The sequence below is a fragment of the Pseudopipra pipra genome, chromosome 1, assembly GCF_036250125.1.
Source record: "Pseudopipra pipra isolate bDixPip1 chromosome 1, bDixPip1.hap1, whole genome shotgun sequence".
In the NCBI taxonomy this organism is placed as follows: Eukaryota; Metazoa; Chordata; class Aves; order Passeriformes; family Pipridae; genus Pseudopipra; species Pseudopipra pipra.
In genome coordinates, this window is record NC_087549.1 from 152,085,883 (window position 1) to 152,110,111 (window position 24,229).

The window sequence follows — 24,229 nt, forward strand, 5'->3', positions numbered from 1 at the left end:
TGCTGTATTCCTGATTATATTCCTTATGTGGTGTTCAGGGGACAGAGTAATTCAGGGATGCCTATCCAAACGTTCAGAAAAATACCAGGAGAGCATGGCAGGATGCATCAGCCCACCTGAAGCACAGATAATAGCTTTAATTAATGAAGCTTGTGTTGTTTTCTTAATGCCTCTAGTCAGTTATTGTGCTTGTTCTCCAGTCCTTTCAGTTGACAGTGGTTCAGAATGAGCTTATTATTCCCCTACCACTCTTTCTCCCTTGCTCATCTTCCCAATTTTGAGCAGAGATGGAACCATAAATACTTCTAATGTTTTCCATCCCATTCAGACAGAGGGAGAAAGAGAGAAAAAAAATAATGATTGTGTCTTCCAATTTTATTCTAAATCAGTGAGTTTGGAGTAACTATACCAACACTGAGTTGACTGTTCTTATTTACTCACCTTTACTTTTTACATTTAATTAACATTTATCTCATACCAGCAACTTTGACAGGCAAAATGGGCTTCCTTTCCCCACGCTGTGTCCCACAGGGTCCTCCTCTCTCTAATCTAACCATTAGTAGATGTTACTCTCCAGCTGTTAAATTTCAGGGAATATTCTGTAATGCTTTCATGGGAAGCTGTGCCCCAGACATTATACATAAATATTTTCCAATGCTGAGCAGCTCACGGCATTATGAGTGGAAGGAATATAGCAGGAAAAGGAAAATATTGCTCCTTTTCATTGGAGTGTTGCTATTTACAGTATGGATAAAACAGAAGAGGGTGGTTATAGGGAATTAGTCATTACCCTTCCACACTCCTCCTTTCTTTTCTACAAATTACTGCAAGAAAAAGTACCCCTGTTTTGGATTTGTTTTTAAAATGAAAACTTTTTCCTTTCTTTTATAGGAATTAAAAAACCTTTTGTTTGGCTCTAGTCTTTGTTGCTTCAGTGAAGAATGGAAAATCCAGAGTTTTACATTTAGCAATATACCACAGTTAAAATATGGCATTGTGCAGAAAAAGGTACAGTAAGTGACTTCCTTACACTGAACTCTGCTTTTTACACTGAGTTTACAAAGGCTATGTGTTTCAGCAGTGAAAACATAAGTCTTCTAAAGGCTCTTCTCTTTAATTTGTCTTGTTACCACTGGATTATGTCACCTTGGCAAGTCTTGGTAGGAGACTTGAGATGGATGGGGTGTTTCTGATGGAAACATGGAGTAGCTGCAGAAAGTGTGTATGTGTGTGTGTGTGATGGGGAGTTATTCACAGAGAGGAAGACAAGCCACTGCAGCTGAAAGCTAGTGGTGGTAAAAGAATAAAAGAGCTTAAATCAAGGGTGGAGTTCAAGAGAAAAATGATATGTGGGGGCAATGTTCAACAAATTTGAGGTGGAGCTTGATCTGCCTCAAAATGAGATGTAGTGAGAATTTCCTGCAGTGCCTGGGAAGTCACAAGGAGATTTTTGCCTCCTAAAGGTATGGGGGTCAAATGTTGAGGCTCATTCCTAAAATAAAAGGGAACAAACGCCCTTGCAGTGTCACTGGGACACTGGGACTGCTGGTGAGCTCACCTCCTTTGCAGCCATGTCTCTGTAATTCTGGCCTGCAGCCACAAGATGCCAGCTCCTCCCTGAACCGAGGTTTTCATCAGTTCCCTGCCATCATCCACTGAGTGCACAGATCTGAAATCCCCAGCAGCTCCCTGCTGCATCTACCCAATCCATAGAAATTTTTGGTGCTAATAAAGATCTCCCTGGTCAGGGCATTTAGTGGGGGGGACTCTTATCTGGTGTCTGTCTTGTCAGCCCTGCCCGGGCTTCTGACTCTTACAGGCTGAGGCTTCAATGCTTCAGACCCCCTTTCTTCTCTGTGCTTGGTCAGCCTGATTTCTCAGCTGGCTGATGCACAGCACCCCCTCCCACAGCTGCCTCCAGAATCAAACAGATCCATTGTAAAAATGGATCCTCCTCAGCCACAGCTTAAAGCTTTTGTGTCATCCCTGTGACCCTCTGTATGTGCTTCTGGGATATCCACACACATGGTCTGTCAGGAGCAAGGAGCTGAGGAATTCAATAAAGACTTGAGAAGGAGTAGACTCCTCTTTACAAAACACTCATCAAGCTTTTGTGCTGATGCAGAAAAGCTTTATCTGGGCTGAGAGAAGCAGACCATTGTATAGAAATGAGAGGAAGAGAGGCTTTGAGGCGAGGACAATGGCTAATAAACATGTCATTAAGATGTTTAATTAACTTACCTTGTCTAATTAAATATTTCATTAGGCTGATGATCTCAGAAGAAAGCTGCTTATCTTAGAAAACCTAGCGGAAAAAAAAAAAAAGATATTAAATGTTAATTTAAACTCCAAAAGGAGCTGTGGCAGGAATGTTCACTGGCCCACAGTAAATGTTACTTTGGTGTTTCCAGACCCTGCTGCTGGAGAAAGGATGTCTCATCACTTCCAGCAACTCACTGACCATAAAATTCCCTACCATAAATTCCACGACAGGAAAGGTGTTTTGCTTAGATGTGACTGTTTCAGCTCATTAATATATTCCTTCTCACTTCCAAAATTACTTTCAGCTGAACAATCGTTTGGTTCTCTCTCACATTAAGTTTTTGTGGTGCTATGAGAAGATATTTAGAATAGATCCTATAATTCCTTTTTTTGCTGGGGAGGCTTTTCCTGATGGATTAAAATAAACCTTGCTTTTTTCCTTAGTGTATTTCAGATAATTCACTCAGTAGTTATGTAAGTAATTATAGAAGGGTAGTGTGAAAAACTGGAAGGTATCAATATCTAAGCTATTTTCTAATTCCAGGACCTTTATGTTCTGGGATCCATACAGAATGTACCTGCAGATCCCATTCCCTTGGGCTCGATGCTGCAATTGGGACAACCTGAGAATTAAACTGATCACTTAAATCTCTTTTGGCTATGTAAAAATAGCAGTACTGGCTGCCCTTTTCATAATTCTCCAGGGTTTTGAGAGGAGTTTGGTGGGTGGCATTGTGGCATTGTGGTATCTGTGGTGTTAGTCTTGTGTCCTGCATAGCCTGCTCCATTTGTGTGGATGTTCCAGAGAAAGGATGGTTGTTCTCTGTGTCCTCAGCAAACTACTGGAGTAAATAATATGATATGAGGCACCTGGGAGAGAATTAATTGACGAGGGAGGGAGAGTTGTGCTGGATGAAGTTTTCTAGGCCAGAAGAGGGCACACCATTTGCTTCTCAGGACAACTTGTGCAGCTGTCTCTGACATGTTGTTAATCCATAGGAACAGGTCTTGGTCATGAGGGAATACATAAGGAGAAGGAAATACGTTGCTGCCACAGTCTTTCAATCATAGAATCACAGAATATCCTGAATTGGAAGGGACCCACAAGGATCATCAAAGTCCAACTCTTAGCCCTGCACAGGCCCATCCCCAAGAGTCACCCCCTGTGCCCCAGAGGATCATCCAAACCCTCCTGGAGCTCTGGCAGCCTTGGGGCTGTGCCCACTACCCTGAGGAGCCTGGGCAGTGCCCAACCACCCTCTGGGTGAGGAAACTTTTCCTGAGATCCAACTTGACCCTGCCCTGACACAGCTCCAGCCATTCCCTGGGTGCTGTCCCTGGTCCCCCCAGAGCAGAGCTCAGTCCCTGCCCCTCCTCTGCCCTTCCCAAGGAAATTGTAACTGCAGTGAGGTCTCCCCTCAGTCTCCTCTTCTCCAGCTGAACACACCAAGTGCCCTCAGTGTCCTCACACAGCTTCAAATCAAGGCCCTTCCCCATCCTCGCAGCCCAAACCAGTTTCCATAAGGTTTCAAGTTAATATGGCATTTCTCAGTATTATGATTTTTTTTCCCCCCCGGAACATTAATAATTTGAAAGGCTCAAACTTCCTTGATTTTCTTTCTCTTCCCCAGTGACAGAGCTGCCTTTTGCAGGGGGCTGTGCTGAAAACTGGAATTTTGTTTAGTGATGCAGGTGGGAACTCAAGGGGAGACCTAGTGCTGAGAGGAGCTACAAGAGCAAGGCTTCTTTTCGCTCTTTGGAAACCATTCAGATTTAATTTCTCTCTTGAACTTAGACTGTGGCTCAGAAGGGACCAGGAGATCTTTAATTTGTTTGCCTAATCACAGAACAGATTTTTCAAAAACCCCTTTCCTTTGATATTACAGATGTTTAGGTATTTTCAGGAAAAACAGGCAGGAAACATGAAACCAGTTAATAAGAATGCTTTTCATTGGAGTGAGAGAGAGAACTGTGAAGCCTTGGATGGAAAGAGAGGGATGAAGGGACGTCTTTAGCCTGAATGGAAGCAGAAGTTTTCCCCAACTCCTAATTGTTTTCCTCATGGAATGTCCCATTATTCTCCTCAGGGTGGCCCGTGTGGAGTCCTGGCTGCAGTTCAAGCCTGTGTCCTGCAGCAGCTGCTCTTTGCAGACAGTAACAGGAATAAAGACACCCGGTAAGTCAGAGACTGACAGCACCAATATTTTCCATACAGTTGTAAAAAAAAAAAAAAAGAAATTATTTCTCTGCTGCAGCCACTCAGGAGCCTTTTGGGTTTGAACTTACTGAACTTCTCTTTGTCTCTGAGAGAAAGAAAGCAGCATTTGATTTAGTTGTGTTTACTTCCCTTTCAACTGTAGGAGTTTAGAGGTTGGTGTCTTATTTGTATAATTTCTTGCTTGTGATAAACCCAAGAACCTCTACGGAAACCCAACAGGTTGAGTTGAGGCCAATGAAAGTTATTTGACCTCGAGGTCCTATTTGATTTCAAATAAAAAGTGATCTAGGTTTGAAAGACCATGAAACTCATCCAGTTTTTGACACTAAGAATCTCAGTGAGGGTGAAAACTAAAGTTATAGCTGTATTTTTTTATTGCTACTGTGTTTGATCTTTCACATTTAAACTCCTTAATAGGATTTGAATTTAAATTCCATATGTGTATCTTCTACTTACTTTAAAGGAATATTGTTCAGTGTTGCTAGTGTCAAGAAAATTGCTTGGACTGCTATAATATCAATGTACTTGTCACTTTGCTAAAGGAGAAGGGCTTATTCAGTGAATTGCTGGAAAATACTGCCTCAAAAAATTACTTTATTACCAGATTTCATGTATTTTCCTTCTGTTTTCAATAAGAAATTAAGTCCATTACAAAAGAAAAATTCCACAAAGCTTCCCTGTGCTTTATATGAACTGAATGTTAAATAGGGGAAACAATTTTACTGGTTTATTCTGCCACCACCTTGTGTTATTTGTGACCTCAATTAGCCTGGCCTCAATTTAGTCGGAAGAGAAGCTTTCATAGTGAGACCTTTCTTGAACTTCATTCCCTTACAATATAAAAATGGTCGTCTTGTATTTAGTTTTGGCCTTAAATATCCATTTTTCTGCTTATACTGCTTGGGAAAGTGACGGGGTCTCAGTTGATTTTCCTTAGTTTTGTCTGACACTTAAGGTAAATTCATTGTTTGGCCTGTTTTTCATTGATAATGGAGAGAAGCAGGTGCCTGTAGAACATCATTATTTGTCTTCAGCACCAAGGATGGGAGCTGGCAGTTGATCAAAGGAGTCCCAGGCCCAGGTGGTTCGGGTTCAGGAGCACTACTGAGTGCACAGTCCTGGTACAAGACACCTGTAAACCATTAAAAATGTGGAAAACCAGGCTTGGAGTATAAATACAAACCTGCAGGTTTTACTGTTGCTATATTATTTCTGTTGCTTGTTATTATGGGCACTGACTGCCTGTGGACCCCGAGACAAGGGCCAAATAAACAAGATGCTGGGAATTCATCTCCTGAAAATTGCCTGTTCCTTGAAGTCACTTAAAGCATACTTCTCAAAAGTGCAAAAATTATCTAGCAAAACTTTAATGTTCTAATTCAGACTATAATGAGAGTTTGAAGGCAGAGTGAGGCTCTTGCTTACATAAAAGTAAAACCTCAGAAACTTCCTTTCAAGAACCTCAGTACATATTTAGATTTTATGACCAGGAACCTCCACAGAAGAATTATTTCTGGTTGTGAAAACCAAGAATTCGTTTCAGCTTGGAGGACAGCCTTTGATCATCTGCTCTTTGATCCTTTTGTGTCTCAGGTCATCCCTAATAAAAATAGAGATGTTAATTTTCCTCTTTCAGTATGGTTCAGTGATCATAAATGTCATAAAATTATGTGGCACCCAAATAAATGGATTTGGGCCAGGTTTTTTAAACTATGTCTCCCAGCTCATGCCAGCTCCAACCTATCCTGTTTACTTGGCAGTATTTGCCTCCTATTTTTCCCCTCCTATAATCCACATAGTTTTAAAAGAATTTTTTTTTTTTATTCCTGAGATAAACAAACTTTTCTTATGATGTGTTGGCCATGGGCAGAAACTCTTAGCCTGGCAGAAAGAAAGGCAAGTCTCAGTGTCTGAAATGAGAAGATTAATATTCCAGTCTAATTATAACCTGGATTTTAAAATTATCACCCACTTCACATTAAGTGTTTGACTTCAGGCTTCTTCGACATTCAGGTCATAATTATCATGTTTCCTTCTTCCTCTGCTCTCTCTCTCAGACACATAAATTAGTTGCTCTGATTCCTATAGATCTCTGAGTGTCTGTATTTGAACACTGGGAGAGATAAGAGAAAGTTGTGATTATATTTTTTTTTTTACATGAAAACTCTCACCAATTATTTCTCATATCTCACATCCTTCAGAGAGGGAAACATTCTCTAAATGAACATTAAATTCAAGGCAGACATTGAACTTGAAAGTCTTGTTTAAGTTTTTGATGTTTGATGTTTCTTGTTTAGTCTTTTGAATTATTAGATCTTTTACTCAAACGCTGGGAACAAGTTTTGACATCATCTCCCATGCTGGTAACACTCTAGGACTGATGATATCTGAATTTCAAAGACTGCCATTCTTGAAGCCACTAGAGAAAACTCCACTTAGGTTCTTCCCAGAGTCATGGATCTCTTGACCACTTCTTCAGGCTCATGGATGTTGAGTTTTATTCTTGAACCTGCCAGTTTTCCATTATGTGACTTTTAGGCCTCCTGGTCCTTTATTTCTCCATTCACCTCTAGGAAGTTGGAATAACAGGAGGCTTTAGGAGACTGCACAAAACACAGTTTGTAGGATGTGTTTTAAAAATGTTCCTACATATCTGGGATCAACAGACTGCTGTAAACATTCCATAGTTTTACACATCACTCTGTGAGTTCCAAGCAAAACATCTAAGTGAAAATATTTCAGGAGCAGTGATGCTCCACTGAGCAATTCTGGGGCACTTACTGTGATGTTTTAGGTCACCACTTTGGGGCACACCTTATTAAAAGAACCATGCAAGCCTAGTGTTTACTGCAGACAGTACTTTACATAAAGTTTAGTAGTGGGTAATAACACAATGCAGATTTATTGACAAGAGTTAAGTAATAAAAAACTTCAAAAGAAATTAAGTATGAAGGCATTTGGAAACTAAAAATCATATTTAAAACATAAACATTCTGTTTTAAAACATAAAATCATCCTGTTAGAGAATATTGAAGTAGTTTTGTTACAGATTTAAAGTTGAAGTAGTTTCTCTAGTTCATTATTTGCCAATACAGTATTGTTCCCCGAAGTACATTTACCTGTTTTCTTGTCCAACCAATTATAAATATGTACTCTGAAAGAGCATCTGTTTCTTTCACAAGATTAGTTGACAGGGTGTGATTACAGATCTGTGCATTATCAGTTCCTGTTGTTGATCAGACCTTGTTTAGTCTTCTCTTGATTTTTGTCCATTTCTTGTAATGATAATAATAGTCTTATTTTAATCATGTGTTATAAATCAGACACCATATTCAACATTAATGTCCTAGAAGTAGTGATTGTGCATTTCATGTCTTAAATTCACCTGTATGACAAGGGTGTTGTCATAGAACATACAGACATAGGCCAGCAAGCTTGAGTACCCACAGCAGCAGTCTAACCATCATTATGAGCAGTGTGAGCTCATCCAGGCCCCCCAAAATACAACAGACACCTGTTAACACTTGACCTTGGTGAATTTACTTCCTTCAAATATCTGGTTTCCTTCTGATTTGAGAAGAGACCCACCCACTGTGCCCAGTTTGTTTTATAGCAATCTAAAGAGGAAGTTGGGCTCTATTCACTGGATCTGATTGCCTTCAGTAAGATCCAAGGTACCTTCTTAAATGCCTAAAATGAGTTTTAAGCTGGTTCACCTCAGAGAATGGTTCAGAAAGCCCATATTCCAGTGATGACTTCAATTGCACCTCCCTCTTGAGAGCTCTTTAGGTGCTGAGAAGTCTTAACATGGGGGGCACAGTGAGTGCTCTCGTGGAATCTCAGATGCTTAATCCTCAGAGAAAGGACAGATTCAACTGCACCTTTATACCTGGAGTGTCTCCTCAGTAGCAACACCATCTTCCTCTTCACCTCACAGGGTTTTTGGCCATCCAAGTTGTCTCTTTTTGGACAAGCAGAAGAAACTGAGATGATGAAGAAACTAAATGATGATTTCCTGAGGCAACTCGCCTCATTGTTAGGCATTTCAGCACCTAAATAGCCTCTGACAGTGCTTTTTGCTCTGCTGGCTGCAAACCTGCCGTGAATCTGTTTGCCCTCACGTTCTGGAACTTGTCTCTCTCTTTTATTCCCCTGGCCTGCAGTTGTCTCCAGCCCTCAGAAGTTTACAGGACCAAGTGCCTGACCATGGCCATCGCAGACATCCTGTGGCGAGCGGGGGGCCACGAGAAAGCCATCGTGGCCCTGTGAGTAGGAGAAGCATTTTTAATTGCTGGGCAGTGCTCCTGTACCCCTGTCCATTCTAGATGTACGTAATTCACAGCAGGGAGGCTTTGTCAGCTGCATTTATGCCATCTAAAATGGCTTAGGGAGAAATCCCAAATGTAATTCCTGCTCTCCCAGTAGCTTGGGCAGAACAGAAAAAATTCTTTGAAATTGCTGTGAAAGATCCTGTGGATTTAATTGAATGTGGGATTCATTCAAAATCTTTACTAAGAATTGTATTTCCAGATGCAGCATCTTTCTCCTATATTGCAGGATATTCTGTTATGGCTGAAATATAGTTTCCTTTGCTGTATTTGCCTACTAGCTACTTAGTTTATGCTGTGCAATTAGGCTGCTAGTACACAAAACATCCAACTTTTAGATCCCCAGCTTTGGCTGTATTGGATCCTGCATGATATTTTTATAAGTGAGCCAGGTTTTGTGAGACTGGGTAATTTCTTTTATTAGATAAACACAGATAGCTGAAAAATAACAGAGAGGCTTTGGGACACAGAAATCCTTCTTAAACCTGAAATAGAAGCAGCAAATTCAAAGGCATTTCAAATTATATTTTGCATATTTTACTTCTTAAAACTGCTTCCTCTGTGATGACACTTTATATATCTTCTTCTACTTGTTTAAATATCATTGCTCTAATATTATTTTTCAGTAGAAACTGTCATTAACATCTTAAAGTTGCATTTATCCTCTTTCTGTGTGGAGAAACTTGTAATTCATATTAAATAGACTGAGAGAGCACAGCACAGGTAAAGTATTTTCTTCATTGATAGAAATTTAATATGTAATATGAACTTACTTTAAGAAGTCTATTTTAAAAAAATGATTAAAATAATAGTGCATGGGTAATCATTCAGTTCATATAACATGTTGATTTCTCTTTAATGCCATTTTCTTCCTTTTAACATGAGCTTTGTCTGAATATTCTCCTCAGGCCATCAGGAAGACAACAGTTCACTCCCATAGGAAAATACAAGGCAGATGGAATCTTAGAAACTGTAAGGCTCTGTGTAACTCACATTCTCCATATATCCCCTTTCTAGCTTTTTTTTTTTCCTCCAATGACTCTGATTTCCATTGCTCTCTTAGTGTGTTAAAACCTTTTATCTCAAATTAGTTAGTTACGATCCAAAAACCAACTGGAAATAGCAAAATCCTGTAGTCTGGCTCTGGGTTGTGCCAGTGTCTGTGGACAGCTGGACTCTCTGAAGTCCTTTTTTGTTCCATCTACTTTTCAAGCTTATAAACTGCCCCTACTTTTGATGATGTGCAGTAAAAATGAACGTGGGTCCTCCCAAGTTGACCACCACGGCCACGAGCATCAGAAGAGACTCTTTGCTTCTTGTCTCACACGGAATTCTTTGCCGTTTTTTTTCCCCCTCCAGAAGCTCCAAATGGCAAAATAACTTTTCCAATTATGTCTTGTTTCCACGTGAAGCCCTCAGATGGCTTTGCAGGCAGTGGTGCTGTCAACCAGGCTTTGGTGGTTTAAGGAAATATTTTACTGGCCTCCTGAACGGAGGAATGGATTTGCCAAAACCTGAAGGTGGAAAAATAGGCAAAGAGTGTTGAAGCGCGGGCCTGGATCTGTGAGCTCTTCTGAATTTCATGTTAATTAAGAATATTCATGGGAGTATTCTCTGTGGTAAGTGCTCTGCTATAAACCTGCTATAGGGGCCTCACCATATAGGTACAAACTCCTGAGCTACTTGCCCATCCTATGTTTTCTAAAGCTGCAGCATTCCTATGTTTGTTCTGGGAATTGTCTTTCATTACATAAACAGTGCTTTAATTTGAATCCAAGAGTCTGTTTCACAAAAAGAAGCAGTATTTAAAAATTCGGAATATAGGAAGTGTTAAGATGCAACATTTTACTGAGTAACAATGGTAACAGATAGATTTTACTGGATATTTATTCCATTTTTTTAGTTCAAATCTTTCTAGTTTTGGCTACTTTATTTCAGCTTCGAGTTTATAAAAATGAGTTGTTATTGTTTCAGTTACTTTTTTTTTTCTTCTTACATTTCTTCCCAGCTGATACTACACAGTGCCACGAGATATGAAGACCTGATTGTGTTTCTTCAGCAGAGCATTCACCAGGTACTGTGTATAGAGAAGATCTTAAACCTGTTATGGTTCAGCTGCCAGACTTTCTGTGTCTTATCAGTCTCATATGATGCCTTCTGAACAGTGTTTCAAACACTTTGACAGATTTTTGCATTTTAAGAAGCACAGCAACAAATTCAGTTCTCAAATGAGAACAGTTCCTTCTGCTTTCAGTTCCATTTGCTTTTGTTCAGCATTGGAGCAAAAAAACACACACAGCAAACAAAATAAAACCAGCCCTTTTCTTTTTCAGTTCGAAATTGGTCCCTGTGGGTGCATCCTCCTGACTGTGTCTGTCATCTTATCAAGATCAATCAATCTGTGAGTGTCTTTGCATCATTGTTTCATAAACTGCAAAGCAAACAAACTGTGCAAAGTGAGGGAGAACCCACAATATATTTAAGTCTCTGGTGTTTTTAATCTCTCTTGGTGTTTACTCTGATACATATGGGGAAGTTATGCAGATTTACTCACTTAATCTTGTTTTTTCTTGTAAATATTTTCATATGTATATATATATGCTGTTTAAGTTGTGATCAGTTCAGCATATCTGATATAAACTACTCTATCTCAGCATTAGGTGTCATGTCTGTTGTGTTCCCTACCTTGACTGTTGACATTTCTTTCCCATACTTTAGGTATCTGTCTTAGGTAGGGATGAATAACTTCCTTGTGATGCCCCAGTCTCTCCAGCAATGAGAATGATAAGGAAAATCTGATGTACAATGGATTAGGGAGCTAATTTTTAGATGGCTATAAAATATGACAGATCTGGTCTCAGTTTATTGGTGTAATAAATACGCTGAGCTTTAATGGAAAATCATTATAACCTCTTTTAAAAACTCACTGAGGTTTGCTCAAGCACAGTTGCATTTAATTGTGCTTCCATACAGATTAAAGGTGTTTTTGTGATACTGTGGATTTTAGTGGGTCAGAATAGAAAAGCCTTCTTCATCTTGTCAAAATCCACTTTTGTGAGAATCTCCAAGAGTTGTCTGCAAAAGGGAAAACTGTTCCCTGACAGCTTGTAATAAGAAGTGACACAGAAAGAGCAGCTGCACTTGAGAGCAGTGTGAGTTTGATTTATGTAAACTTTTATTTCTTAACTCTCTGCATTGTCTGGAAAAGGAAATAGCAACTTAGTCCAAATTTGAGATATACAATCAGCTGCTCACCTACTGAGATCCCAGCAAGCATCTGCAGGTTGTTTTTTTTTTTGTTGTTGTTGTTTTATTGTAATTTCTCCCTTTCTTTTGCTTACAGTAACACTACAGCCATTGGCTTGACTCCACTTTTGTACTTTAACACAAATGATGTGAAAATTTTATAGCATATGACACTTATTCTTGTTTTTCTGAGTTAGTCCAGGTTAGTAAAGATATTTGTGCAAGTAATTATCTATTTGGCATTTGGTAGGGTCACCAAAAGCCACAAGTTCATAATTGCTACTGTTTGCATTGCTTCACTTGCCATAAAATGATAAATATTCTTCAATAATATAAGCAAGGAGCCTTTTTCCCCCATCATCTGTCAGTTCTTAACAGATGGATTGTGACAAGGCCAATCAATCATCTGTGTTTGTGTTTGGGGGAGCTGTGTCTAAAGTGAACATGAAAATTGCTTATGGTGCCTATTTGCATTTTGAAGTATCTAAATATTTTTACAGTTCTGCTCCAGAATTGTTTATAAAGGGAGCTCTATTTTTAAGACATTTCATGATTTTCTCACACAACTTCATTTTAAAGTACTGTTACTCTTCTGGCTTTTACTGTGTAAGATATTGCACCTATCTTTTGTTTTTAAGAAACAGGGATTTTTCTGTCAAAAAATGGAGCTTTTTGACCTTTGCATAATTTTTTTCAGAAGTGCAAACTAAATTTGGTTTATGTAATTTTCAGTAATCTATTTTAATGCCTATGTCATAGTGCTTCTCTTAGGATATTATAAGTATCAAGACAACTCACTCCTGATACCATCGAGAAATATGTACCATTTAGTGAGTGTTACAAGCATGGTAAGCAATTATTTACATAACTGGCATAGTTCTGGATGAATAGTTGAAGACAAGTAACAGTTGTTTTAGATAATGGAATTTTCAGCCAGTAATAGATCTCCCTGGGATTGTTTTGTCCCAGTTATTTTTTTTTTTCTTAACCAAAAATCAGCGGGTTTTTACAAAAGAAAACTTAAGGGAAGTTTCAACTGTCCTGATTTTTGTTTGAATATTTTATTGAAAAAGACAGTTTTAGGTGAGAGGCTGAGAGATTTTAGTTTCTCAAACCATGTTGAAATGCTTCTGTTTGGGTGGGTTCTTCACCATGTGCCCACAATGCTCCGGGGTCCCTTGGTAAATATCTCTTCAATAAATAATTGGCATTTCTTGTCGGCAAGTTGAAGACTGAAGGTGGAATAGTTTTGACTGTAGTGAATAATGAGACCACAGAGCTTACAGAATTCCTCAGAGCAGTCACATCTGTGGGCAGAAGCTTCCCATGTCTGTCCAGGTGGGAGGTGGCTGTGGCCAGGCCACATAACTCAGGGGTGGCAGCTGCAGGAGGTGATGTAGTTCAGGATGGTCGAGGCTTGTTAACACCTTCTTAAACCTGTTCTAGCAGTCCAGAAGGATCTCATAGTGCCAACAATCTCATCTAAGTGTAGCCTTCTAAAAACTGTGCCAAGTCTCAGTGCTCCCAGCTCCCTCTGGAATCAGTGGAAAGAGAGAAGCTTCTCTAAGAGAGTCGTCCTGTCCAAAAATAAGTGTCAAGAACCGAGAGGAGAATTGCTGTGGGCAGTGCTTGTCTTTGGTTTTGGATGGAGAACTATTAGCTCAGACTCCTATTTTTTTAGATTTTTGCTGTTTTGAGGGCAATTGTCTGTCTTACTGCTCTGAGAAGTTGTGGACTCCCCATCTCTGGAAGTGCTCAAGGCCATGTTGGACAGGGCTTGGAGCAACCTGGTCTAGTGGAAGGTATCTCTGCCCATGGCAAGGGAATTGAACTGGATGATCCTTAAGGTCCCTTCCAACCCAAACCATTTGATGATTCTATCATTTATTTACTTTCTATGGAAAAATTTGCATCCAGGCTTCCCTAATGCTCATAAAAAAGAGAAAAAGATCATGAGTATTTTGACTTATTTTTAATGTCTAACTTAGAATGAGATAAATCCTCTCCTGAAGTGGTTACTTATCTCCCCTATAAAATAAGAAAATCTAAATAACCTACTCATAAAGATGTTTTACAGTATAAATATCCAGTAGTGAAATCAAATCTGTTTTATAGTGACAGGACAATAAAATGGGAGATTAAATTAAGCCTTAATAATGCAGAGCATTATACATGATGCAGTCTCAAATATACTTACCTAGTGATGGGCTTTAAATAGGCTATTCTAGAAAAGGAGAGAAATTCTGGCACCACTGCTAGTAATTTAATTATCTGAACACATCAGTTCAGATAGTTTCTATGATGGACAAAAAAATAAACGATGTGTTAGGAGTTATGGTGATAGGAAATGAGAACAGAATAAAAACATGCTAATGTCTTTGTCTAAATATATGATCTTCTCATAGTTTGTCTTGCATGGAGTTGTAAGACCAGTAAAGACCAGGCCAGTAAAGACACCTCAGAACTAGAACAGACTGGAAGACAAAAACAAAGTTTCCCTTTACTGTGGACAGATAAAAAATCTTTCCTCTTCGTCACTGAGGAGGAATAACTTGGAAGTAATAAAAATATAGACATCCATGATAAGGTTGAATAAGGAGTGATTATACCTTATTTCTCAGAGTCCAAAAACTTGGGAGCTGGCAGGGAAATGCTCAGGCTTTGATGTTAAAACAAGCCACGACACTCTTTTTTCCACAGCACGAGTAACTTTCAGTACTGGGAGATAAGGAGGCCAAAAATATCAGGAGGTTCAAATGAATTTAGACAAATTACTGGAACCTACATGCTTCAGTACCTTTAAACGCACTGGTGGAGATGTTATCTCAATGTACCCCATTTTTGTGCCCTGCCTTGATGTTTGCTGCTGCTGCTGCTGCTTTTTGGGCCAGCTCCATAATTTTTGCATTGTTATGGATGTTTCTTGTGGATGGAAATTCCAGATTTCAGCCAGGTCTGTTGGGCAGTTGTTCTAAATCACTGACAATCTGAGTATTTTTTATTTAATGGGAACGCATGCCAGGAAATGCAGGAGTTTGCAGTGCTTTGTAGATTTTGGTAATGAGTTTTTCATGCTCCCAGCACTAATGATCATCACTGCTCCAACTGATAACAAATGGCCAAAGAGAGGAGTGAGAATTCCTGAGGAAGTTGCTGAGAACGCGTTGTTGCTCCTGGAACAGGAAGGAATTCTGGTCACTAACAATTGTAAACTCCTTTTCTTTTTTCTTTTTTTTCTTTACAACCACTGAAAAAATTAAAAAATAGTCATATTATACCCGCTCAGGGGACTAATCTCTCTGAACGTGCAAAGTGTGTGCTGGAAACATGTTGATAAGAGCTACAGGATGTTTTTTCCATGTATGTGGGAGAGACTGAGCTTAAAGGTGGGCTGCAGGCCCCCATTCCATGTTGTGTGCAGGGAAGTTGTGGATACTCAGGAGTAGATTACATAGACCCAGTAATGACAGCTTGAGTGAAGCCCACAGCCTGAAGTTACAACATGTAGTAAAACCATAGCACAAGCTTTTCCTGCTGGGTGCTGTCCTTGGCACCTTCCTCACTGTGCAAAACCATCACTAGACTGGGATGTGGCTCATTTGGATCTATTCATTGGATCATCAGTTTTCCTGAATTTTAGCTCCTTTACCAGCCAGTCCCACCCTCAGTTTTCACTGCCATATTTTTCCTAATCAGTGCAGTAACTTTATTGCATTACTAGAACCTGCTGTAGCAAAGAACACATGGGATGAGAAAACCCCTCAGGTCAAATTCCTGTGTGGAAAAGCAGTGTATTGGTTTTCAGGCTACCTGGAGACAATATATTTGAGCCTGATCTGAAACACAGACTCATTGTGTTGCTCACAAATCAAAATGCCAGTGTTTGCATCCCTTTTGTTGACTTTATCACTTGCTGAGAGCAGATCACGGTGTCCTTCTGCAGTCAACACTGGTCATGGGGTGTCTTTCCCATTTTTTCTCTGGAGTGTTTGTGTGAGAATAAATAAAACAATGCCTTTATCTGTGGGAAAACGTAAAAAAACAGGAGACTGATTTTACAAGTCAAGAGGAGGCTGTGTACTTCATTAGGGTTGGCTGCTTGTAAACCTTGGAAAACACACGTCGACACCTTTTTCCTTGTTGTGATCCCACAGCTCTGCTTACTGCCCTTCTTTGCTGCTCCAGAAATGTGTACAGCCCTGCTTCAAAATTATTTATGCTGTTTCCAGTTTGGTGTTTGGGAATTTTGATTGGTTGGAGTTGGTTGTATTTGGGGTGGTTTTTTTGTTTTGTTTTTGGTTTGGTTTTTTTTATTATTATTATTTATTTGAAAAGCCAATGTGTTTTTATTAAATTGGATAAATCACAATATAACTCCTTATCAGTCTAAGATTTCTCACACCAAGTAAGTGTGTCCTTAGTTATTCCCAATTCATCTCTTTCTCTGAAATCTTCTATTAATTAACAATTTTTAATAGAGGGAATCATATGCTTAAAACTATGGTTTTTTGTGCCCTTGAGCACTTATTCTTCATTCTTCTGGTACTATTTTACTGAAGTGGGGAAGTTAAAATTCCTTCATCAGTCATGCTAATCCATTCTTGAAATAAACACACACCAGCACCAAATCATGTTAATAGCTGGTTATTATTTTGCCCTGTAAGATGCTCAAATATATCTGTTTGTCAGCTTAGTTTTACTTCTGTAATTATTTATCTGATTGCAAGGAATATTCCAGCCCTTGGAGCATCTCTGTGGCCTCCTCTGGACCTCCTCCAGCAGGTCCATGTCCTTCTTGTGTTGAAGGCCTCAGAGAAGAAACTGTACATTGGCTACAGAACTTTGGCATCCCTAGCCCTGATGTCACCTGCCTTTCAGGTTTTATTTGCTGGCCCATTTTTAACTGGATTATTCCACATTGCTGCAAGCACAAAATAAATGCTCTTAATTAACTGTGCACATCATTACCATAAATAATCTTAAATGATCTCAACAATGTTAAACTTATAAAAGTGCACTTAGAACATGTTGAAAGCCAAACTGTGGGAAACTCCCTTTAGTCAGTAAGGCAAGTTTTTTTTTGAGATGTGTGACAGATAATCATCACTCTTTTAATCTGAAACAAGCCATTTTGGGGGGTATCCTTTTCTATATCCTTTCTGTATCATTTTCTGTATCATCTACTGTGAATTAACCCCAATTCTGAGGTGTTACTTCACCTTTAATGTCTTTCAGTCACGTGGGACATTGAAAAGGAAAGTGATGCTCTGCTGGCTCATGAACTGTGGGTAGAACAAAGGTTGCTCCACCCTCAATCCACTTTCCTTAAGTGACACCTTTTCCTGTCCCAGAGCCAATATCTAATTGGAGTCCAATCTCTAATTTTGGAGTTCCCCTGAAATGCACCCACTCTCCTCATGCTGTTTGGCTGGTGAAGAAAGGCTTTTCTGTGAAATGGCCACCTGGCTTGGCCAATGGTAAAAGGAATTGCAGCTTCACATGGAGGATCCAGTCACACGGGGCATTCCCAGTTCTTGGTGGAAGTGTGTTTTTATGTGTGAGCCAGTTTTCTGGGAAAACTTTTTTCAGAAGTAGTTTCCCCCCCCTAACTGAGAGAGCCTGGGAGACCAACAGCGAGGGGAAATAACGTGTGTGGGCAGTTTTTCACTCTGTGTTTACAGTGGTGGAATAGAAATAGATGTCATCATGTATTTTACAGCTCAGCCTTTTGGTGATGGAAAAAAAAGAGTGGGGAAGCTGCTGTTTTCAAGGGGAAACAGCTGTCGGTGATGTTACAGTGCTAAAAAACAAGCGGCTTGACCTCACTGAAAAATCCATCTTTGAGAATCTCACACCTCTCTCCAAGACCAATTTGTGATTTTACAACATGAAGGAAGCATGAGGTTAAATTTACCAGAAGCAGGGGGAGGAGAGAAAATAGGACAGATTGTGTGGGATCCAGTCCTTGGTGGGGAAGAATTGAGCCCTTGTTTGTTGAGGTAAGTATACTTCTGTGCCTCCTGCCCTATGGGTGGCATGTCATTCAGGACTTTCAGGATCTTCTTTGTCTTTGAGCTTCTGTTGTGGGAATTAGACAAAGGCCTTGTAGTCAAAGTGCTCATTGGGCAAGAGTTGCTTGCAGCATTAATAAGTTCATAAATGCAGAACAGCTGCTAAGAGGTAATAAAGAAGGGATTTTGCTTGAAATAATTTAATGTTTTTCCTTCAAAGAAAGGCAAGAATACAGGCATAACACAGCCTTAGCAATATTTGTAGGAGGATGTGAGACCAAGATTTGAAGCTCTGAGGTTTATATTCTTTCAAAAGTGGATATGCAGTGGAATGTATTGATGTGTGAAATGTCACCTTCTAACACTTGAGAAAGAGGGGACCCAGGGACAAAACCATAAAGCTACAGGTGATGAGAGAATGGGGTTTTGGAGACAGGATACAGGAAAGAAGAGGAGGGTCTGACAAAGCAGAAATAGCAGGTATCTGCCAAATAAGGTCTGAAGATAAGGAAGCTATTTAGCATGGTAGATAAAGAATGTGACCCAGGTGGAAAAGTGACCACTAAGACAAAGGAGAGGAAGAGTTGAATTAGGGTTGAGGAAATTTGCAAGACTGGAGAACAAGGAGCAGAATTTAGTGGTAAAGGAAATGAAAAAAATTAAACAAAACTGAGAAAAAAAGGAAGAATTGAGAGGACAAAGAGGTTTTTATACTGATTCTGTTTGATATCTTGTAAGTAAGGGACTGGTATGGTGGACAATGCAAAAAAAAAGGGGGGAGGCGGAACCTGGAATTGGCACAAATAATTGGGCATGTGACTCCTGTCTCCCTGTTAAGGAAATTCAGGAAGCCTTTCACCAGCATGGGTCCACAGAGCAGAGAAGTGGACTATATATTGGGTGTGGATATGGAACAGAAAGGTTGCTTGTGGCAGCATGGGAAAAAAATCCAGATTGCTCCCCTGACACATCCAGTTCCTTGTAGAACAGAGCAGGGTAACTCCTAAAGCTGAGGAACACACCTGAGGAGAAGGAAGATTACTGGCTCCTTCTCTGGAGAATTTTCTGATTTCTAAGGAAAGAGGGCAAAGGAATGAAAAAAAGTGTGAACAACAACTCTCTCTGTCACTAGTGGTGTTGGAAAACACAGAAGTGATGTGGTTCAGATGAGGTCAGACCAGACCTCGAGTCACAGAATTGAAACAACAAGCAATTCCCTTATCATATTAATACAGAGCTATCAGGAAAAGATGGGAAGTTTCTGTGTAGAGTGGATGTGGCTGATACGAGGAGTAATGCTGAGAATGCTCTAAATCTAAACTAATATTCTGCCTTTCAGTAAGGAGAACAGCAGTCAGGATGGAATTTTTGCATTGTGACTGGATTAATTTTATGAGAGGTAGAATTGAACCTGAAAAAGTGATGGCTGCACAACATAAAGTTAAAAAATAAAACAGGTATCTTTATACCTGTATCTTATTCCTAAACTTTGACAAGACTTGCAGAGCTCTCTCTTGCTTTTTCAGACTCTGTGGGTGGACTTTATTCTAAAAGCTTACCTGCTTTGTCATACCTTACCATACACTTGCCTCATTGAAACCTACAGTTACCTTGCATCTAAATATACAGTAAATTGGCTTGCAGTTATAGCACCAAATTGAGAATTTTTAGTTAAACTGAAAAAAAAAATTGAATAAAATTAGTTGATAGAGACCTAATAAGAGTTTTTTTTTGTATTTGACATCATGCCAAGTGAGAAATCATTTGGTAATGTGAAAATAAGAGATCTTTGTAGAATTACAGAGGTGATAAAGGAAAGGAACTCACAAAAGAATTATCAGCATGAGGAACATTACTGATGGAATTTGTCACTGATCAGTCTGGGATTAGACAGTTTTTATTCCCTACGATAAACGTTGGAAAAAGGGAGTGGTGTGCTCATGAAATGTACTGATGACTGAAAAGCTGAAAGGCCCTGTCAATACAGAGAACAAATCGTGCTGCAAGAAAAGAGTTGGCTCCGTTTCATGATGAGGGCAATAAAAAAGAATTTATTTTCACTGCAGAAACTACAAGGTCTTGTAAACACAGACTGCTCACTACTGTCTGGGGGGGTTTAGAATTTGTAAATGGCAGGATGGGGAGTTGAATAGCAGGGCATACAGTGACTTTGAGCCAGCATCATAAAATAGCCTTGGATCTGCTCTTAGGGTGTCTCAGCATAAATACTTTTCGGAGGTGAAGAAATATTAATAGGTTGTGCAATGCACTGATGTGCCCTCAGTGAAATACCAGGTCAAGTTCACCCATTAAAACTGGGAGAAGTGTAGGAAAAGTGTAGACCAGAGGAATGAGAAATCTGTCTTAACAAGAATTATAAAAGAAGAAAGTTTTTATATTTTTCTAACCTAAAAACCCACGTTCTGTCATGGGACATAACTATTTTCTAAAAAATGGGAAGGTGGCAATTGGAAGTGAACAAGAAGGATCAGGAAGAGTTGTTTAAAGATCAATTTTAGTACAGAATGCAAATGTATCAGTAAACAACCTGTGAGTCAATAAACTTGGAAAAAAGTGTGAGTAGATTTCAGGTTCCTAAGCTACCACTGAGGAAAATATGGAAAGCCAAGAAAGCAACTAAGAAATGTGGTTTCCTATGAAAGAGGGTAACTGGGATGGCTGGATTTTACCTGCCAGATGCAGGGATCATCATCTTCCTTCCTTCCTTCCCCCTCTACAACTCTGCTTTATCCCAGGTTGGATTGTGGCTGTGGTCCACACCACGGGTCATATAAACAGAGGATTGTTCTGGGAAGAATGTAATGAAAAGTAGTGAGTAAATGTTCCTTAATCATCTCCTCACCAGCCAGGGGTTTGTGAACATCTGTTGCAGTCCATCAGTTGGGTCCTTTTGTAGTGAAATGATCCTTGTCTCTGTAGTCTCTTCCCATGGAAAAGCTGCTCCATGTCTTAACCATGGTTTCTTCTAACTATCACAACTTCCTCTGATTCTGCTATATCTTTTTCTATGTCTACTATATCTAATGCTCAAATTCTGCTCAGCTAAAACCTGTAACAAATTGGCTATATGAAATCAAGTCTTCATGCTTTACTTTCAATTAACTTGTCTGATCGAGGAGTCTTTTTTCAAAGACTCGCTACAAGGTGTTGTTATTTCTATGTCAACCTTATTTCCCATTCCTCAGCTTTTAATCTAAATGAAAATACACTCAGCCTTTCTGCAGTGCCAGAGTATTTGTGAGTGTGATTTATCCATCCAGGCCCTTGGTATTTAGGAATTTCATGGCTGTCTCCAGGTCATGGCAGGCTCTCTTTACTGGCTGTTCATGGGCTGGAGAAGAGTCATTTTCCAGTAGTTTCTTCTTCTGTTCTGCAAATTACCTAAGCCAGGTCACCTAAATTGCCCTCAGGATGTATCAGTTTCTCTCCATGTCCAAATGAAGCCCAGAGTGATTACCTGTTTATGTGTCCATCTTTAGATATAAAAATTAATGATACGATGCCCGTCCCTAAGTGCTTGATTAGCTTGATTGTCATCTTTCCAATCTTGTTTTTTCCCTTTCCTTTCCTGCAGCAGATCAAAGCATTTTCATTTCGATTTTTGGGGAATAAAGTATATTTATTAAAAGACTCCAAAGGTGGGAAAGAATAAGTGTGATTCTACTAAAAAATAGAGCAGTGACAAATAGATTTTGGCCAAATTTCAGCCAGTGTAGTCTCATACTAAAACTTTGTGAAAATAGCAGGTGTGTGATAAAGTGATAAATAAAACTTGAAGCCACTTTCTTGCTTTCATTGCTCTGAATCCCAAACAACATTTTTTTTTCAAGCGGGGCTCTTCCCTCCTTCTTTGAACATTCATTTGAAACCTTTGCCATGTGCCAGTATAAAAAAAAATAAATATTCTAGAACATTTACACAATAAGGCAGTCACCCGTCTTGTCATTTTCCACATCCCCATTGTAATTATTTGAAATCCTTGTGCCTGAAGACAAGCTTTCTCTCTCTGCCAACCCCAAATCTATTTTAAGAGCAGACTTGTAATTGTGTGTTTGTTAATGGAACTGTCTGTTGCCATGAACAAAGTGAGGTCACCAATTTTCTGTGGCAGCTTTGCCACAGAGTTAAGGACCATAAAACAACCAGCACTTACTTGAGTGCACTGTTTTTTCCTTTATATTATTTTATTTTGTTCTGCTGTAAATCCAAACAATATGTGTGGTAAATAACTAATATAAACTAACTCATGTTCTGGTAGTCTGGAATTATTCCAGTGTTAATGTTTGTATGTGACTTTTATATTTAATATTGACTTATTTAACTTAAATTTAATATTCATACTCAGTATTTGTATTTAATACTCTGTATTAATACCACTTTGTCCCAGCATGGAGTTCTCCATTTAAGACTCTGCATGAACTTTCCTGGAAGTAAATTGAGATAAAGGTGCATGAAGCATTTTAATAATGTCTTACTTATTTAACTTAGTTTTTGCTAAGAAAAAGTTCATCTGATTACAGATCATGTTATATTTGAGCATCCAGTGCTCAAAATATATATATTTTGGATTTTTATTTATGAACTTTTAAAACTTTATTGAGTCCATGCAGATCACTGTAATTTATTTTATCAGTGCACCATCAGTGCTGAGGTTTGTAATGACATTACAGTTTCTTCTATCTAATGGTATTTTTGTCTGTCTGTCTTAAACTCTTGGAATATTTTCTAATTGTTTGTGTATCCCAGAATGGATTGAAAACACGAGTCAGTTTTCCAATAACTCTCTTGAAGTCAATTCAGAGGTTTGGCTCAGAACATCTGTCCACCTTCAGTGTTTACATCCTTAATAAACACATTATTTATAACTTGAAACCAACATTTCCAACAAGGCTGAAGATGAACACACAATCACCAACAGGAGAATGAAGAGCAAATAGATTCAGAATATAAAATGATATTTTTTGGAAAGGCATTCCTGCCCTAAACCCAACAGCATTAGAAAACATGAAAAAAAAAGTATCATTCACAGCAGGTGTATTTTGTTGGTTTCAATCATTATGAGATTTCTCCAGTTGCTATAAAGTAAGTTTTTTGTCTGAAGCCACCTTACGTATCTTTTGGTTTTGCCACATAATGATTTTTGTTTTGTGTGATTCTAATGTGAGAAAAAAAAATGTTTGCTTGCACAAGGAATGAAAGGACAGTTAAAAGGCTCAAAATCACCCTTTTTTGGGGGGGAAAAAAAGAAGTTTTAAATAAAAATATTTTTTAAAAGAACAGTAGAAAATGAAACTGTGCTCTCTGGTTTCACAGAGATGTAAACCACAGCACACACATTACAACTACAAATAAAAATCAACCCGAGAGATCTCACTGAGTGATCTGAAATTTAGCAACTTTTTATTCGTGTCAGCTCAGGGAATTATTTCTGCTGAAGGCTGTGCTTAAGCATATTTTAAAGATGTGTAATTTCAAACATTTGGCCAGGAGATTTTTAAAATCAGTGTCTTGCCTCTGATTTAGGAGGGGTTTTTTCCACAGGCTTTGCAGTATGACCAGGTAATTACCACCATTCTGCACCAGTAGTCAACAGACCTTTACCTCGCTCTCCAGTCAGAACTATGTGCTGTCACAACACTGGAAAATGCTGATAATATAGTAAAAGAAAGAAATATTTACCATTAACACTTTTAATGTTAATTACCATTATGTTAATTTGTAGTGCCTCTTTCCTGACCTGTGGTTCTGTCACAGCAGCACACGGAGCGTTGGGTTCTGAATTAAGAAGGGATTCACAGAGTCAAGCCTTCACTTAGTCTGGTGATGACTGGGATACTTACAAGACTCCAGGCTTAAAGTTAGAGGTTTTTTTCTGTCTTAAAGTAATTTAAAAATTATAAATGGAAAACTCCATGCTGGGACAAAGTAGTATTAATAATGATGATTATTCCTTACATCTGTTTTGACGTCTGATAACCAGGACACCAGCGTGACCAAATACTTCATGTTTGCTTATCACCAACGAATGTCTCCACAGCCCAGCAGAAAAAAAAAACACACAGTTATCATTATCTGATATTTTTAAAATGCCTGAAGTGTAGTTGCAGCTAAAACCCAATAAATACACCTGCACAGAAGCTGGT

General features: G+C 39.0%; 1 protein-coding gene across 2 annotated transcripts in view; it reads left to right on the top strand.

Annotated features, from left to right (window-relative positions):
• Positions 1–24,229, top strand: part of MINDY4 (MINDY lysine 48 deubiquitinase 4) — a 71,409-nt gene that overhangs the window by 19,429 nt on the left and 27,751 nt on the right. Inside the window, exons 8-13 of one of the 2 annotated variants that reach the window (XM_064639307.1) lie at positions 892–1,008; positions 4,350–4,438; positions 8,644–8,745; positions 9,717–9,780; positions 10,817–10,882; positions 11,142–11,209. In XM_064639307.1, the coding sequence (XP_064495377.1) occupies positions 892–1,008; positions 4,350–4,438; positions 8,644–8,745; positions 9,717–9,780; positions 10,817–10,882; positions 11,142–11,209 (506 nt within the window). The remainder of the gene's footprint in view (positions 1–891; positions 1,009–4,349; positions 4,439–8,643; positions 8,746–9,716; positions 9,781–10,816; positions 10,883–11,141; positions 11,210–24,229) is intronic. The other variant, XM_064639314.1, reaches the window with a different exon arrangement.